General features: G+C 33.8%; 1 protein-coding gene across 1 annotated transcript in view; it reads left to right on the top strand.

The window, feature by feature from the left end:
- si:dkey-187i8.2 overlaps positions 1-18,810 on the top strand; it is a 108,031-nt gene that overhangs the window by 11,810 nt on the left and 77,411 nt on the right. Inside the window, exons 6-8 of the mRNA XM_087275877.1 lie at positions 6,027-6,177; positions 6,274-6,370; positions 10,339-10,470. Coding sequence (XP_087132003.1) covers positions 6,027-6,109 — 83 coding nt within the window. The 3' untranslated portion in view covers positions 6,110-6,177; positions 6,274-6,370; positions 10,339-10,470. The remainder of the gene's footprint in view (positions 1-6,026; positions 6,178-6,273; positions 6,371-10,338; positions 10,471-18,810) is intronic.

Genomic DNA, 18,810 nt, shown 5'->3' with positions numbered 1-18,810 from the left:
ATAAACAAATATAAATATCCAGCTCAATTTCTGATCCTTGTTTAGTTCTCTTACACCTCTTTGATTGGTCACACCCTCAACAAAAATGGTTGCGATTGGCTCTTGCGTGCTGCGCTCTTCACAGATGAGTGACACTGATAAGCGGCCGGTGGCAGCGGCGATTTCACAGCTGATGTATGATAGACACGGTGGAGAAAACTCTGCAGACACGCGCTCGTTTCTTTATCCAGAAGTAACGCTGTAAAACAGCCGAGAGGAGAAGAAAAGCCACGCCAGCAAGTCAAATGGGCCAGTGTGTGTGTGTGTGTGTGTGTGTGTGTGTGTGTGTGTGTGTGTGAGAGAGAGAGAGAGAGAGAGAGAGAGAGAGAGAGAAATGGAGTACTTTCATTCTCTCGATCTCAGTGAAATAGGGGCTTTAGTTGTATATGTCAGTGAAAGACTGATCCAGCAAACACATACATTGAAATTGTGCACAGTTTATGAGTTTTAAGTAGTTGGAGCGTTGAAATACTCGCGATCGCCTCCCTTGCGACAGACCGCATATGAGGTAAATGACGTCAGTAATAACCGGTTATGATTATTACTGAACCGATAGCGAATTGTCCGCGTCTGCATCATGGTGCACCGAAGAAATGATTCATTTTGACACCCCTAGTGTCAGTATTGAGATGTGTGAAATTAAATTGAAACTGAAAAATAGGCTATGAAAAGTTTGGACACACTCTTTCGTGTGGATTTCAAAACCTGCAGTCACTTGATGCTAATTGACTACAACACAATTGATTTGAGTTACTAAAGCTGTGGTCACACTGAGCTTTTCCTCCCATAGGCTTCCATTCATACGCACACGAATGCATCAGACCGAAAACGCAGGGTCATGCGTCAAATTTCACAGGTTGCTGCGGTGCAAAGTTCAAGCTTGGTGAACTATGACCTGCGAAATCGCATCACTTGACTGCGTGAGGCCAATCGAGGATTAAAACATGTCCTCTCTGGACAGAAATTTAAAACATGAGCAATCACTCGCTTTTTTAAATGTCTAATAAGCTTGTTTTATCCCGCCCCTTTTCGCAGCGCCGCACAACAGAATATCGCATGCTCAAACTCTAATGTGATCGCAGCTTTAGTGAACCTTAACAATCCCTACACAGGTGCAACCAATTATGAAAAAGGATATTTAAGATAGCTGATTGCTAGTTGTGCTTCTCCTTATTGTGAACTTGAAGGTAGTCAACTTGGTAACCTCAAAAGTACTTCCTAATAACCTAAAAACTAGGATAATCCATGAACATGATTTAGGAGAAGGATGCAAAAAGCTGTCACAAAGGTTTAAAGTCTCTATCTCCACAGTCAGAAATATAGTAAGAAAATGGAAGGCCACAGGAACATTTCTTGTGAAGGAAAGATGTGCTAGACCAAGAAAAATATAAGAAAGGCAAAGGCGAAGAATGGTTAGGATGGTCACAGACCACTTTCAAAGAGCTCCAGGAACATCTTGCTGCTGATATAATGTCATTGTACATCGTTCCACAGTCCAGCGCACTCTTCTAAAAGAACAGCTCTATGGAAGGTGTTGTAGAAAAAGCCTTTTCTGCATTCTGCCAACAAGAAGAGTTGTTTGAGGTGGCTCAAAGGCTCATCCGGACTAGCCTGAATCATTTTGGAAAAATATACAGTGATGCCACAACCATAGGCACAAGAGAAGAACCTGCTTCTTACTATAAAATATGGTAGAGGGTCTATCATGCTATGTGAATGTGTGGCAAGCACAGGTACTGGAAACCTTTTCAGAATTAATGGTCACATGGATTCCACCCAGTATCAGCAGATTAAGAAGAACAATGTTCAGAAATCAGTCAAGAGGTTGATCGTATGGCAGGGTTGGAGGCTTCAGCAGGACTATGACTCAATGCACAGTTCCAGATCTACCAAGTAATTCATGCTCAGACACAATACAATGATCTGGAATGGCCATCCCAGTCCCCAGAGCTTGGCACCTATCAAACCTGACTGAACTGGAGACAAGGAAGAATAGTCCAAAATGACTTCAGCAAGAATTAAGGGACTTATCCTAGACTATAAAAAGCATCTACAGGCTGCTATTTCAGCAAAAGGTGGCTCTACAAAAGATTGCTGTCATTCTCTTGGAGTGCTCAAATTTTTGCACCTGCCTGTTTTTGTTATGACTTAAATTGCATTGCATCTGTTGATTAAATAAATGTTATAAATGTGCAGAACTGAAATGTTGCTTTTTCCCCAGAGTATAAAATTTATCCAAACGAAATTGTTGATTTAAAAGGCCAGCAGCCTATGGCTTGCAATTATGAAATGATCAGGATTGGCCAAACTTTTGCATAAGAATATATAAAGTCCAAATTACACTTTGACTTTTAAAAATATCATTCAAAAGTTATGTATAAAAAAAGATGTTATATTTTTATTGCTGTAGTTATTTTATATGTTGCTATGTGATTTAGTTTGGCCTAGATCAGTGGTTCCCAACCTTTTGTTTTTGGCTGAGACCCCCTTTTCTGCCGGAAAATATTGTAAGACCCTCCTCAACATTTATTGATAATATTGCTTATAATAGTTTGCAGTAAAAATTACAAAAAAAAAATTTGTTTTCAAACAAATGGTATGTTTATGACTATATCTAGATACAGTATGTTTATGCAGAAATAGTATGTGCAAAATGTAAAATATAAAAGCAAAACATCAGTAGGCCATCTGTAAATGAAAAACGTAAGCCTTTGGCCTTTAAATTGGCCATATATTAGTTGCCAATTATGCCGAGTTCAGACTGCATGATTTTAAAAGTAGTCGTGTCACAGATGTTTATCTGTGACACGACTACCTGGGCTAGCGTTTCGTCGCTGCTTTGTTTACACTGCAAGATGGTTCGGCGACATGTACATTCACATTGAATGACTTTACTATAGGTAGAATCGCCGACAACTTCGTCCAAACTACGTCTCACAGCCAAAAACATGTAGTATATCTTTTGTTATTAACTACATAATGAGAAAGAAGCCTTTAATGGGGTAGAACATGTACATGTTTGCTCACCTGGGTTTAAAGGGAATTAGCCATTTCTCCTCAACTTAAGTTGATAATAAACTAATTTCTTTCTGTATGAAACGTCAAACAGACACGGTTGCTCCTGAGTCCTGTCAAACCTCCACTAGTTTTTCCTCCATTTCGTGGGTCCAAATAAACCGAAAAAGAGCGCTTTTAACTTCTCCCCCAGCCACCCGCTGGCCTGCAGCAGGTATACACACACGCACACACAAGTGAAAGCTGCTCTATCATTGGCTGTAGGCGATCGCTGATGTTATTTTCAGTCAAAACTCAATTCACACGGCATGATTTGAATCGCCGACAGCTCCAGATATTTAGCATGCCAAATATCTCACAGGCATCGGCGACTCATCGGCGATTCTCTCAGATCGCGTCTTTGCGTCGTTCATACTGTGTGATTGTCACTCACGTGCACGAGCAGCGATTTGCCTGTGATTTCAGGCATTTGTCGGCGATATCTCAAAACCTGTCGGCGAGCCAAAATCGGGGCTAAAATCACGCAGTCTGAACTAGGCATAGTTGACAAATTTTTTAAAGTTTCTTGTCAGAAGCGGTGACATTTCGGGTGTGTGCCAATTACTTTTCCTTGCGCTTAGAAAATGCACTGTACTTGTTGCGGTATTGGGGATTAGTCGTCTGCAAATTTCATTAATTTGGACGCCTCACGCATTCAATAGCTAGATCTTTGATGCAGATAATACACTGTGGCTGGGTCAGGGACTTTTTGCTTCGAGAAAATAGAATAAAACCATAGATCAGGTAACTATCTTGGTATTTCCTGCATTTAGAGTTTTCAGTATTGCTAGCGCTGCGATCTAAATTGTTTAGAGCTTCCTCACCTTTGTCCAGTATGCTTGGGTTATTAGTATTAGCTGCTGAAGGTGAATCGATGAGACTCTGTGGTTTTTTCGGAGGACAAATTACAAATTTGTCTATTTTTTTTTTTTGGTCAGCCAGGGATAAAATGAACTAAGACAACATGATCGTTCTCCTAATTGTCCAATGCTAAAAACTTTTAAAAATATGACGCAACCCCTATTGTGCTCGCTGAGGCCCCCTTGGAGGCCAGGACCCCCCCCCCCCCCTGTTGGGAACCACTGGCCTAGATTACTTTCTATTTTCCAACTAGCTACTCCAGCAAGTTACTTATTGGTTAACTTTTTTTTTTTTCATAACCTGTGCTTGCTTGTATTCTACATTTGTATTTAATTCCAGAGTTTCTTTTGTTCATTTTTCTGGTTTTGTCATCTGAAGAGTGTTCCTCTGTTCCTATTAAAACCCCATTGACTTGCATTTTGCATCTTGGATTAAAGCTGTACCCGTGATTTGGCTAATGGATGATCATATTGAAGCGTTAATGATATTTTAATCATATGCCGCAAGGCTTCTATGATGGACTACCCTATCATGAATTTTAATTTAATGAAGTAATCTTAAGCTAACTTTTTGCTAATTAATGCAAAAGAAATGCCCTTTTTGACCTGTTATTAAATTTATAACATGTCAGTTTTATCTTTATTTAAATATTTTTTTGTCATTCTTTCAAATGCCAAAGGGTGATTCTGAAAGAAAAGGGTTTTATTTAAACATTACAACGTTCACTCATATCTAATAAACTGCATGCTCATATTTCATTGTTATCAAAACATTAAGATTTAGACATGAAGCAAAAATTCAATTCAGTTATGATGTTTGCACTCCATCCAAACAATACATTTACACAGTATAGAGAATAACAGGTACGTAGCCAGGCGGGTTCGGGTGGGAAAACTTTCAGGTCCAGATTTTGTCCCATTAAAGAGCTCATTTGTCCTATTTTGACAGATATGCCATCATAAATTGCTAACTTGTATAACTTGGTGTGACTTAACTAGTATTTGCCAATGCAAAGAATTATTTTTCAACAGTCCAACATCCAGCTGTGCAAGAAAACATCTGACATAAGCGAAGTCATCTTTCACTACTGTATTGTTTCAAAATAGAGAAAAAATTTGACAAGTAACTTTCATTCTAAATTTCGGACCTTATTCTTGAAAGAAAACAATAAAAGGTGTGAAGCACCAAAAGCGGCCCATATTAAAATCACTTTTGGCTATTGTTGTTAGCGATGAATTTTTAAATGTACTTTCTTTTTAAAAGAGAGGCTAGAAAAATTGTGAAGCTTTATTATTATTATTATTATTATTATTATTATTATTATTATTATTTACAATAGTATTATTTAAAAGCCAAATTCTGACCGAGGAATATTGAAAGTACTGACCAGTTTGTTATTTGCCCCATAAATTATAGTTAACTTTTTTCTAATGATATTTTATGATGTTATAAATTTGTATTTTAAATATAAATATTTGTCATATTTATTTTCTTTATTCTAAATCTTTGGAAATGTTTTTGGCACATCAAAAAGTGTGGTTATGATGACCATCCAACAAGCTAATCCAGCCAAAAATAGTGCTTAAAATGTCACCTAAATTCAGTATTTAAACTTAATAATTAAATAGAAAATGGGGCGAATAACTGCAAAAACGAACCATCACTTTCACAAAAAGGAATAACCTATGATGTTAAAAAGTTTCTTGAGTTTTTAGATAAAGGTATGTTTTTTCTCAAGTTTAAAGAATCAAACGAGGTTAATTTCCATTGTCTATTCAGTGAGATCTATTGGGAATTTAAGTAATATTGACGTGTGGAAAATAAGTAATTACGACTTGCATTACTGTAATTGAGTATTTATTTATTTATTTATTTAATAATTTATTTTTGTAGCTATTCGAACAGTCTGTTTTAAAATCTGTGCTTTCACTTTTAATTGAATACAATTTATGCCAAATATGGGCCTATTTATATTTCTGTTATACCAAATATTCTGCTGCTTTAAAGTCATATCTCATTATTGAGTACGCCCATAATTTGAATTGATCTAAAACCTTTGTCCTGCATTTCAGTAGCCAATAAAGATTTCCCAACGCAAACGGACCAATTAAAAGCCCTGAAACTGAACTGGGAAAACGTCCCTCAGCTGCTGTGATGACCTCATCGTAACAAACACTGAGCACGCTTGGAATGAGCTCATTAACGTTTTTTGAGAACTAAATGGTAGTGTTTATAAATATATTTACTATATTTTGATACATATCAAGACTTAAGTATATCTGGCATGGTTCTAAACACTCATTTCCTATCTACACACAGCCACGTCCAATTTCCGACAGCGACTTTGACACGCCTCATTGTTTATTAACAGCCTCGTATCACGCGCTTCAGTCTGATTATCGGCGTGGGATTCCAGGTATTTCGCATATTTTTATTAATTTCTGCAAATGTTTATTGTAGCACAGTCATGTAATCACAAAAGAACTGCATGAACTGTTTCAAAACGATCAAGTATTTACAACATCCACGCCTGACTGGTGAAAATGTATTGAGGTCAAGTTGGTTTTAATATTCGTAGATTTGTTCAATTTTAAACTCTGACAACTTGTGACACGGTGCCTAAATTATACTTGAATATTTGGTCTGAAGTGTATTTCCCAGAGATGGGATGCAACTGGAAGGGCATCCGCTGCGTAAATCATATGCTGGATAAGTTGGCGGTTCATTCCGCTGTGGCAACCCCAGATTGATAAAGGGACTAAGCCGAAAAGAAAATGAATGAATGAATGAAAATAGCATGCAAGTATATGACTTCAAAACAACATTAGCACTATTTAATTGACTGAACAATGTTGTACTTTGATAGTCATTGGCTGCTAATATTATTTCCCTATTTAGAATTTGTAAAGAATTCTTTTCTGAAATTATTTAATATTTTTAAGGAGGATGTCCGAATGTGCAAACCAACTTTAGCTCAATTGAAAATGCTACAGAAAGTCTTATTGGCTCTATCATTAAATGAAATGCACCAGAAAGTCTTTTAGCACTCAAAGATGGTACTTTAATTTCTTTATAACACAAATGTATATATGCTAGAAATGTTTCAGAATGAGGTGTATGTGGATATAGGTATCGTAGTCTGTCTAAAAGCGTCTCTAAATTTTACTGACAGGTCTGCAACGTCTATTTACATGCCCATTGCTCTAAGATGACAGTGCTAACCACTGAGCTACCATGCAGTCCACCTAAATTGTTTTTATAAAGGAAAAAAAGAGTTTCCATTAAAAAAAAGTTTTTAGATCACTGAAATATTATATTGAGAACTAAAAATTGTTCTATTGTGGCATCACAGAGGCTGCGTTCACACTGCGAGGCTTAGTGCTCAATTCTGATTTTTTTTTTTCTCAGATCTGATTTTTTTTGCATGGCTGTTCACACTGCTCTTATAAATGTGGGCAATATCAGATTTGCAGTGTGAAAAGGATATCATAGATAGCAGTTTTTAGAAGCAACTCAAAAAAATTAACCTATAGACCATTTCAATGTAGTGACGTCATTGGCCCTTGAACATTTCCTGCTTGTTGTCAAACCACTTCATAACTGAAACATGAGGCAATTCAATCATATCTAGTCTATAGGTTTTTTTTTTTTTTGATAATTTTATGTATTTTTCCTTGCATAAACGCAACAAATAAAGGTTCTTTACTGGAACTGGTGGTTCCATAAAGAGCCTTTAAACTTCAAAAAAGGCCCTTTATAGGTATAAATGTTCTTTATATTGTTAAACAGTGCTTCTAGAAACTTCTATCTATGACATCCTGTGAAAACCCTCTTTTAGAATCTTTATTTTCGAGACCAAACATGCAATCTGTGCCTCTAATGCTTTGAAAACTGCATTAATTTAAACTGCCTGTTGAAAACAATCCAATATAACTGTATTAATGATGCCGCAACAAAAGCAATATCAATGCGTGTTCTCTTTCTACACTGTAAACATAACTCCATTTAGCCTTTTTCAAAGATCTATGGTAAGTCTGAACTCTCCAGGCATTAATGCACGCACAAGCTCTTTGCACTAAATCACTTTCCTGTGGAATGTATGATTCCAGCTGAGCCATTTTGTCCAGTCGACTAGTCTGAGCTGAACCAAGAGGAGAAATGTCACTGTGATCAGCGAGAAGAGCTGATGAATGATTCCCCGGGGGAGGCATTTTAATGCCCCGTCAATGCTCCATCTTAATTATTAATCATGTATGTGTGTTTAGTTTGCATTATCACGCAGGCTGCGGTATGAATGATGGAAAGTTTAGCCTCTGATCAATCACTGAAATGTTAGAGGGCCGCTCGAGCGGAAGGGATCAATCCATTGTTTAGTGTGGCCTTTTTTTTCCTTCAGTTCGCTGCAGATTGAAGATTTTAAAAATGCAAAAGCTGAGCGAAATTCCTCCGAGCCCAGACTATGAATCATTTAGCAAATCTGTCGGTGTCAGAATTTAAGGATGGTGGTTCTCCCCCTAAGGCGAGCTTGTGTTTCTCACCCTTTCCGTGAGGGAGATCCCATCACTGAGCCTCCCAATCTTCATTTAAACTTGTTTGTCTCTTGCTTGTTGTTGGCAAACAACTGCTCTTCTGCTCACAACTGTGCTAACGGTGCATTAAATGTGCTGTTTACTAGACAAAATACTCAAATGCTAACTGTTTTATAGCCAGAGCTCTATAGTTCAAAACTGGGGTTTCTCTGATGCCACAATAGAACCATTTTTAGTTTACAATATTACATTTCAGTGATCTAAGAACATTTTAATAGAAACAGTTTTTTTCCTTTATAAAAACCATTTAGGTAGACTGCATGGTAGCTCAGTGGTTAGCACTGTTGCCTCACAGCAAGGTCACTGACAAGTATTGCCCGATAAGTCGATATATTGATTATTGTGACGGGCCTAATTCGAACGCATATTTTACACTTGACTGATGTCTTATTTCTCTAATAGACACATGTCTGATTTTCTGCCATAGAATGATTGCTTACAAATTCTGAATATTATTATTACTGTTTATTAATTTTTCTAAGTTACTTTTTTAATTACTTTTACTTTCGTTTATTGTTAGTTTTTCATTTATTGTAATTTTTGTTTCATTTTTAGTTATTGTGTGTTTGGTCAAGTGTTTCTTGACTAATAGTTTTAGCTTTTGTTTAATTATTAAAATTAATGTCATAAAAGAAGAAACATTTTTGGTTCAGTTGTGCTGTTTTCTGAACAACAGCTGTTCAATTTGACCACCACTGTGAAGTGCTATTTATTTTACTGATATCAAAAGTACCATTTAATTTTTTTACGTGTAATATTGCAATACAAAAAAGAACACCTCTCATTCTTTGTTATTTTTGGCAACACATCTGCTCTCTCTCATAACTGTTGCATTATTTACTTAAAATTGTGCTAAAATGTCATCATTTTCCTCACAACAATCTGAGCATCACCATCAAGCACTTTATTATTGATCTCCCTTTTCATCCTTCTGTGTGTAATGTAAATTTGCACCTGTCTAGCTTCTATGTTTTCATTACACATCTGCTCTCTCATAACTGCTGTTAAATACACATTTAAAGTATTATTCACTTTACTAAGTTGTGAGTTTTTGCAAACCTTCACATAGCAGAATCTTTATTCTGTTTTCCACAGTATGACCATCACCAAAGAAACATTTAAATAACTGCTCATTCAGAAATGTCTTAAAAATCTTATTATTTTGTCACTCCTGAATATATACATCATATCAGATCCCAATAGGAGAATCTTTACTCCGTTTCACCTTCACCATCACATTCTTAAAGAGCTATAGTCATGAATTATGTACAGTATTATTTTATTTTCTATTTAATTTTTTTTGCCAATGTGACAACAGTCTAAATGAAAGGGATATTTTGCACACACACACACACACACACACACACACACACACACACACACACACACACAAAATTTACTCTACCATTTACTCACAAATATTTGAGTCTCATTTTTCTGATGAACATAAAAGAAGGTTTTACACCTATTGACCCACCCACTGCCTTTGGTAAACCCAACCGACAGTGTTTTCATATACACGATTGACCCGCTCATCGCCTTGCCTAAACCCAACCGACAGTGTTTTCATCAGCAATGACTGACCCGCCCACCTTTCTTAAACCCAACCGACAGTGTTTTCAAACACAACTATTGACCCGCCAACCGTCTTCCCTTAACCCAACCGATAGTGTTTTTTAAAAGCGATCCAGAAAAAAAAACGGAAGATTTGTCACGTTTTCAGATCTTACCATGTTCTCACCCTATTATTTACTCTGTTTATTTTATTTTTTGCGTTTTGTTTTTGTCCTAACAGCTTTCTGGAACCAATTTTCACTGGACTCGAACCTCACCGTTGTGGTCAACTCAGCGACGTACTCTACTCCACTGAGGGATGTGGCAAGCCACTGGGCAAACTGGTAACAGCAGAAAAGCCATCCACATGGAGGTAAGCGGTCAGATAGTATACTGCAAAAAGAAACGGAAGCCATCGGCGGCATCATTCCGCCCCGTAGTGTTCATTTTAAAGATGAAATGCAGCCATACATACCTCTGGCTACAAAATTTGCGCTCTCCAGAAATGTATACAGGGGTATGTTTTCACAATGAGCCTATGTTGGTCCAGGCCACATAAAAAATCCTTATTCTGTACATTTTAATTAATTATATGATTCTTATTAAAAAACACACACTGTTTTTGCAAATTGAGGTCCATAATGTGGTTAAGGCTTGACTCCTAAAGCATATACATTAGAGTGTAGATCTAGAGGGATATTTCTGTGCATGATAATGTAGATATTTCAATAAATTATGACCTGTTTTCTTTTCCCGTTATTCTAATCAGCTCGCTCTCGTCATTTATTACGCTGCATTTTAGTACTTTAATCCAAACATTCATCCTCATTCGCATCCTTAATGACAGCAGATGAGGATAAAGAATGAATTATGACATGCAGAAACTGGTAACCTTTCAAATATGAGACGAGAATGATTTGGACTGTCTGTCTATATTTATTCATGTGCATTTCTAGCAACTGATAGTTTCCTTCAAGCTTCAGAATATGCTCTTTATGCGACTGACTATGAATAAAGTCAGATTCATGCAGTGATATTGTTGACGTGAGAAACTTTGAACAACATTAAAAGTTTAAAACTGAATGTCATGGGTCAGACGAGGTTATAAAACCTCACTATGCATTCGAATGAAGATGAATTCAGGCATGAATTGCTTGGGTTTGATAGGAACGTTTACACAAATGAAAGCTCATCACACATCTTTTCTGTTCAAGTGAACTTTTATTAGGGAATCAAACTGATAAAATCCTAATTTTCTGTTTGCTGAGTTGGCATTGAAGCTCACTGTTCAGTTCATTGAGTCGTAGGATGATTTTTTTTTGAGCTGTTGATTTTACTTGTGGTAAACGCCAGTAGTTATGTGATATTCATTTATTTGTTCTGGGGAGATAATATGGTAAGTGAATGTCAATGTTTGCTATTATTTTTGTAAGGGTGATGTAAATGTTAACTCAGCCGAAGATAAATATTCTGATCACTCTCGTGTTGTTGCAAATTTGTAAGACTTTCTTTCTTCCAAGTATAACAGATTTTTGAAAGAAAATTTGGGTCCAAACTGGATTTTCAAACAATTTACTACACTGTAAAAAAAAAAAAAAAAAAAAAAAAAAACCTGGGTTCCACTTAATTCCTTCATGTTGTCCCAACACAAATTGATTAAGTTAACTTAATTGTAGATGTGTGAACCTATACTGGTCCCACGGTTCGGTTCGGTTATGATTATCATGCCATCGATTCGGTTCAATCCGATATCTCGGTGCATCACGGTGCATTGACGAAGCTTTCCATACACAGTGTAGTATTTTGGGGGATTGCGATAACAAGCTGTCTGCATAAACACACACAGACACACAGCATCACACTGTCTCTCATTCACACACATACACAAACATAGACACCTCCAAACAAGCAGGCACGCATACACAAGCCACGCGCGCTTGCTTGCTCGCTCGGGAGCGATATTGTGAGACCGCACACTCCTATTAAAATTACACCAGAGTTATCGACCGCTCCCGCGCTTTATTCGGAAATTTATTCCTGCGCCGCATAAAATCTGGTCAGGAAATGCATACAACCAAGAGGAAAAGAGAGGGGAGAAGTCACGCCAACAGGTGAAATAGGCCACAGTGAATGAGAGAGAGAAATGGAGTACTTTCATTCCCTCAATCGCAGAGAAATAGGGGCTTCTGCTGTAATCGTCAGTGAAAGACTTACAGAAATCACACACACACGCAGTGAAGTTGTGCACAGTTGGCGCCAGGAGTGTTGTGAATACCCACGCTTACCTCCCTCGCGACACAGCACATATGAGGTAAATGACATCAGTACGTAATAACCAGTTATGATTATTACTGAACCGATGCTGAATTGTCCGCCTCTGCATCGCAGTGCACCGAAGAAACAATTAATTTTGACACCCCTACTTAACTGTTTTTGCAAGTTAAAGTAGATTGAACATAAAACAATTAAGTTGTCCCCCAAACTTACAATTGTATTGATTCGGCTCATTTTAAATAAGTAGTTTGAACAACCAGCCACAATCCTTTTTTAGTGTGTGTTTAACCTGATAATTCATAACATTCTGTTAAATCTTTTGGTCTTATTATTACCCATGTTTGACAGCTTATTCTGCTTAGTCAACTGGTCCATTTGTTTAATCTCTCAGCGTTATTTAAGGCTAATCCTTCTCTCTCCTTTGTCCAACGAATGCTCTTTGACAGTAGCCAGTCTCCCTCTTTAGTGAGGTTGGCTAGTTGCTCGTCTATTTCTTCTGTCCAGCTTGTGCTCTTTGTATTCATGTGGGCACACAGCAGTGAGACTGCAGTCACCAGAAGAACACACATCAGCACCAAACACACTGTAGCTACTCTGTAGTTTTTGATCCTCACATAATCACTTCCTGTAGATGAAGGTAAATTAATTACTTGTATTGAGGCAAATATGTGTGTTAAAATGAAGTTAGTCTCAGCACCTGAGTCTTGAGGGGTTTGGTGTCTCTTGGTGTGCTCTATGCTGGCATCAGGAATGCTCAAATTATCTACATTAGCATAGATATTCATCTCTTCTATAAGTTCTCTGTCCATCCCGTGTGTCCCAGGATTGCAAAGTTGCTGTAAAAAAGATATACTAATCTGCCATTGGGTGAGACTATTAGAAGTTGTCACTTCAAGTGAATTGCACCGCTTTAAACTTCTGCTTTTGATCATTTTCTTTTGAAGGGCACCACTGTGGTCAAACACGTTATATCCTCTTAAGAAGCTGACATGTGAATTTGACGTGTGAAGTTACCCACAAACCATTTGTAGGATCACTAAATGAACAGCCAATGTCTCTTTGAGAAAAAGTGTGTCAAATCATGTTAATTACCCAGATATGCAGCTTTATCTCACAAGGAAAGGCCACTTTTTTACGTTTTGTCCATTTGGTGGCTAACTCGAATACAAGTTCACTCATACATCCTTTTAAAAATTGTACCATTTATGTGGTACCAAACCCCACCCCTTAACCTAACTAACATTGGGGAGAAGGAAATCAAATAAAATATGTGAATATTATCATACACATTCATACGAATTTGCCACTAAATTAAAACGTTACGAATTTGCATGAGATGGCGTTAAAATTTGAGTCGCAGTTCTCTCAAAATTTATTTCAGTCTTTTTGTTTAGAAAAAAAGAATACTTTGGTAACGCTATTTTGATTGGACCTTTTGAGTATTAGTAGGTTGTCTGCTTAATATCTGTTGATACTGCTCCTTCAACAGACATTTAACTCGCTAAAAATGTTTGCAAGTACATTTCAACTTAAACTGACCCTAAACTCAACCTAACAGTCTTCTTATAATCTAATGATAATTAGTTGGCATGTAGATGCAATGTTACTTAAACAGAATCAAAATAAAGTGACCAATACTGCTTAAATTCTAACCCCAAAACATTTGTCAAGGCAAGATGTTTTATTAGAGGATTTTTAAAAGCCATGGTTATTAATGCATTTAAAATAATTTCAGAATAAAATGTATTTTTTTTTTATTTTTTGTTAATTACTTTCACCCAGTATCCCTAGCAATTGCTATTCTATTCTATTCTATTCTATTCTATTCTATTCTATTCTATTCTATTCTGTTTTCTAAACTGCTTTTCTTACTTTTTTTGTCTTGTTTCTAGTCCAAATGTATAAATTCTTAAATCAAAAAAACATTTTTTAGACAATAAAAAGCCTTAAAACAAGCAAAATAATCTGCTAATGGGGCAAACAAAATTAACTTATTTCAAAATATGACAATTTTATAACCTGTCTAGGGAGAGAAAATGTAACATTTAGGAAATTATATTATGACTTACATTATGAAGAAAATGGATGGAAAAAAAAAGTATTAAATTTGATAATTTCAAATAAGGCCTTAATAACCTTGAATTTGGTATACAGTCTTGGATTTCGTTACAAATGTCTTTCCTATGATTAATTGCCTTTCCTAGGATTAAAGTTCATACCATAACAAAATTAACTGTTACTAATGTAAGCAAATAAAAAAATTCATGTAGCGTAACGTTGAGTGCATCTCGCGCTCCACGTCATTGCAGAAAGTGCGTCGCCGTAGCTTAGGCTACTATGGCGAGGTAGTCGAGCGCGAGTATTTCCAACGCTCCAAATATTTTGACAATTTTATATACATTTATGCAAATTAGTAACTCTGTACCACAAAACTTAATCTCACCCCTGCAGAATAATAGCCATAAAAACATTTATCTTTTATGCCAAAAGGTTATAAGAATATTAAGTAAAGATAATTTCCCGTGAAGACAATTTGTAAATATTCTGCTACAATTGTTTCAAATCTCTGTATTCTTATCAATATGCAATACTAAGAACTTATTTTGTAAAACTTTAAAGCTGATTTTTCTCAATGTTTTTAACCCTTACAATAGTGGTCTGCACGGGACAATTTTTTTAGTCCTGTTCCCGCTAGGTTTTATTCCACACCCGACTGCTTCCGCCGTATATTCAGCCTTAATTCACCCGCTGCCCGCTTAGAACAATTTTCTACCCAGCTGTGCCCGCTAAATTTAGATCTGGTTGCTAAAATCTCACGTTTAAGTTGGGTACTACCAAAAGAGAGAGAACAGATAGAACTGTAGGCTGTGGAATGATTATAGGCAGTTTTATTTGTCTCTTTTTGATGAGACATGAGTGCCGTCTTAAACCTGAGGTTCCAGCTTTGAGCTGTTATCACATCGCACATCGCATCGTCTTTTTTTTTTTTTCATTTGCATCTGACACCAAAAACTAACCTACATCACTTGCCTGATGTGGGTTTCCTAACAGTAAACTGAACGTTTTCTAATGCAAGCGGAAGGACAGCGCATCTTATCTTTGCTCTTCCATGTTGGTAAATGCTCTGAGGACCGTTATGCAGATGATGCACACACAGACATGGGCGTTCCGTATGTGTAACACTCGTGAGCACTGGCTGTACTGGTGCTCAATGAGATCACGGTAATCACAGATATGCTGTTCCAAAATAACGTCGGGACTCGGGAACGCTATATTGTTTTATGGAACTTATTTATTCAGCTTTATTCGAATTTAAATGGCATTTTATATAAAATTATCTACAAAATGATTACATAAATGTATCCTGATTCGAATTAACAATGCACTTTTGAGATCTATAATATGGTTAAGTCTTGATTCTTGATTAAGGCAGTGTTTATAAAGGGTAATTCTGCGTAAATACAGTAAACCTTTGAATAGTCTGACATCGATATTGTTTTCCCATTATTCTAATCTGCTCGCTCTCATCATTTGTTATGCTGCATTTTGGTACTTTAGTCAAAACAATAATCCTCATTCTCATAAAAGATAATTATGAAATATAGAAACCCGTAACTTTTCACATATGAGACTGGAACAGTGATCTGACCTGTCTGTATTCATTTATGCTCATAGCTGTACAAGAATAAAAATCAGTTTCCTTCAGGCTTCAAAGTGTAAGCTTGATGCTGACTGACTATGAACAAATTCAGATTCATGCTGTAATGTCGTCGAGCGTATAAATGTGGTTAAATCACTGGATATGAGAGAAACTTTGAACAACATTAAAAGTTTCAAACTGAATGTCATGGGTCAGAAGAGGTTATAAGCCTTCACTATGCATTCAAATAAACTTGATCTCAGGCACGAATTGCCTGGTTTTGATAGAAACGTTTACATAAGTAAAAGCTCATCATATTTCTTTCCTGTTCAAGTGAAATTTATTGGGAAATCAAGCTGATGATTTTCTGTTTGCCTTAGTTAGCGAGTTAGCATTGACTTCGCTCGCTGTTCAGTTCACCGAATCATAGGATGTTTCTTGGGTTGCTGATTTTATTTGTCAGAGGTGCCAGTATTTATGCTTTGGATTCATGTGTCATTACTTTTGTTCATGTGAGATAATAAGGTCGATGTGACTATTTTCAGTTATATTTCTAAGGGTGATGCGCATTTGTTCCCAATCATGTTGTTCAAATTGTTCGAATTTATAAAAAAAACTCTTAAATAATTTCATTGAATTAAGAAAAAATCAATCAATCCAAAATAAAATCAACAATCCGGAGTCAGTTATTCTGCTCCTATGATGCTTGTCACACCTAAATTATTATTGATACTAAATTAAAGTTTTCCATCTTAAGTGTTAAGGCGTTATTATATATATATATATATATATATATATATATATATATATATATATATATATATATATATATATATATATATATATATATATATATATATATATATATATATATATATATATATATATACATATATATATATATATATATACATATATATATATATATACATATATATATATATATATATATACATATATATATATATATATATACATATATATATATATATATATACATATATATATATATACATATATATATATATATATATACATATATATACATATATATATATATATACATATATATACATATATATATATATATACATATATATATATATATATATATATATATATATATATATATATATACATATATATATATATATACATACATATATATATATATATACATATATATATATATATATATATATATATATATATATACATATATATACATATATATATATATATATATATATATATATATATATATATATATATATACATATATATATACATATATATATACATATATATATATATATATATATATATATATATATATATATACATATATATATATATATATATATATATATATATATATATATATATATATATATATATATATATATATATACATATATATATATATATATATACATATATACATACATATATATAATTATATATATATATATATATATATATAATTATATATATATAATTATAATTATATATATATATATATATATATATATATATATATATATATATATATATACATATATATATATATATATATACATATATACATACATATATATAATTATATATATATATATATATATATATAATTATATATATATAATTATAATTATATATATATATATATATATATATATATATATATATATATATATACATATATATATACATATATATATATATATATATATATATATATATATATATACATATATACATATATATATATATATATATATATATATATATATATATATATATATATATATATATATATATATATATATATATATATATATATACATACATATATATAATTATATATATATATATATATATATATATAATTATATATATATAATTATAATTATATATATATATATATATATATATATATATATATATATATATATATATTATATATATATATATATATATATATATATATATATATATATATATATATATATATATATATATAATTATAATTATATATATATATATAATTATATATATATATATATATAATTATATATATATATATATATATATATATATATATATATATAATTATATATATATATATATATATATATATATATATATATATATATATATATATATATATATATATATATATATGTATATATGTATATATATAATTATATGTATATATGTATACAGTACATGACAGAATTGAAGTCTTGTTTCATCAATAGACATCTCTCTAGGGCCGTATCATACACTCGGTGCAATAAGATGCAAAACATGTATGGCATGATTTGTTGTCATTTTCAGACCAGCGCAACCCTAATTTTCACATTTTGCACCACGTTGTTTAAATAGCAAATCCATTTGCACCACTTTTGTGTGTTAAGGCGCATTGTTGACGCTTTGCTATCTTCAGGAACTTAAATAGCCTATGCAGGTTCAAATGCTTACACATTGCTTAATACACACAGAATGTACAGCAATACAAATATCTTAACAAATTAAAAAAAATAAATGATTAATGTTTAAAAAATACATTTTCTACATAAATATAAAAAAACACTGCCTCCATGCCTTCATCTCGGGGGGCTTTTTCAGTTTATTCATTACTATCTGCATTTGTATAATGTTATTAACACTAAATGTTATTAGCAGTATTATTTATATGGATATTTATATTTGTTTTAATAAAAACAAGTTTAGATTTGTTCACCTGCAGGGTTTTGGAGATGTATGCATCACTATATGGGGTATAATAATAGGACTTGG

This window comes from Danio rerio, chromosome 12 (assembly GCF_052040795.2).
Source record: "Danio rerio strain M-AB ecotype USA chromosome 12, GRCz13ab, whole genome shotgun sequence".
Lineage (NCBI taxonomy): Eukaryota > Metazoa > Chordata > Actinopteri > Cypriniformes > Danionidae > Danio > Danio rerio.
The sequence above is the reverse complement of the archived record's forward strand: the minus strand, read 5'-3'. Positions and strand labels throughout refer to the sequence as shown.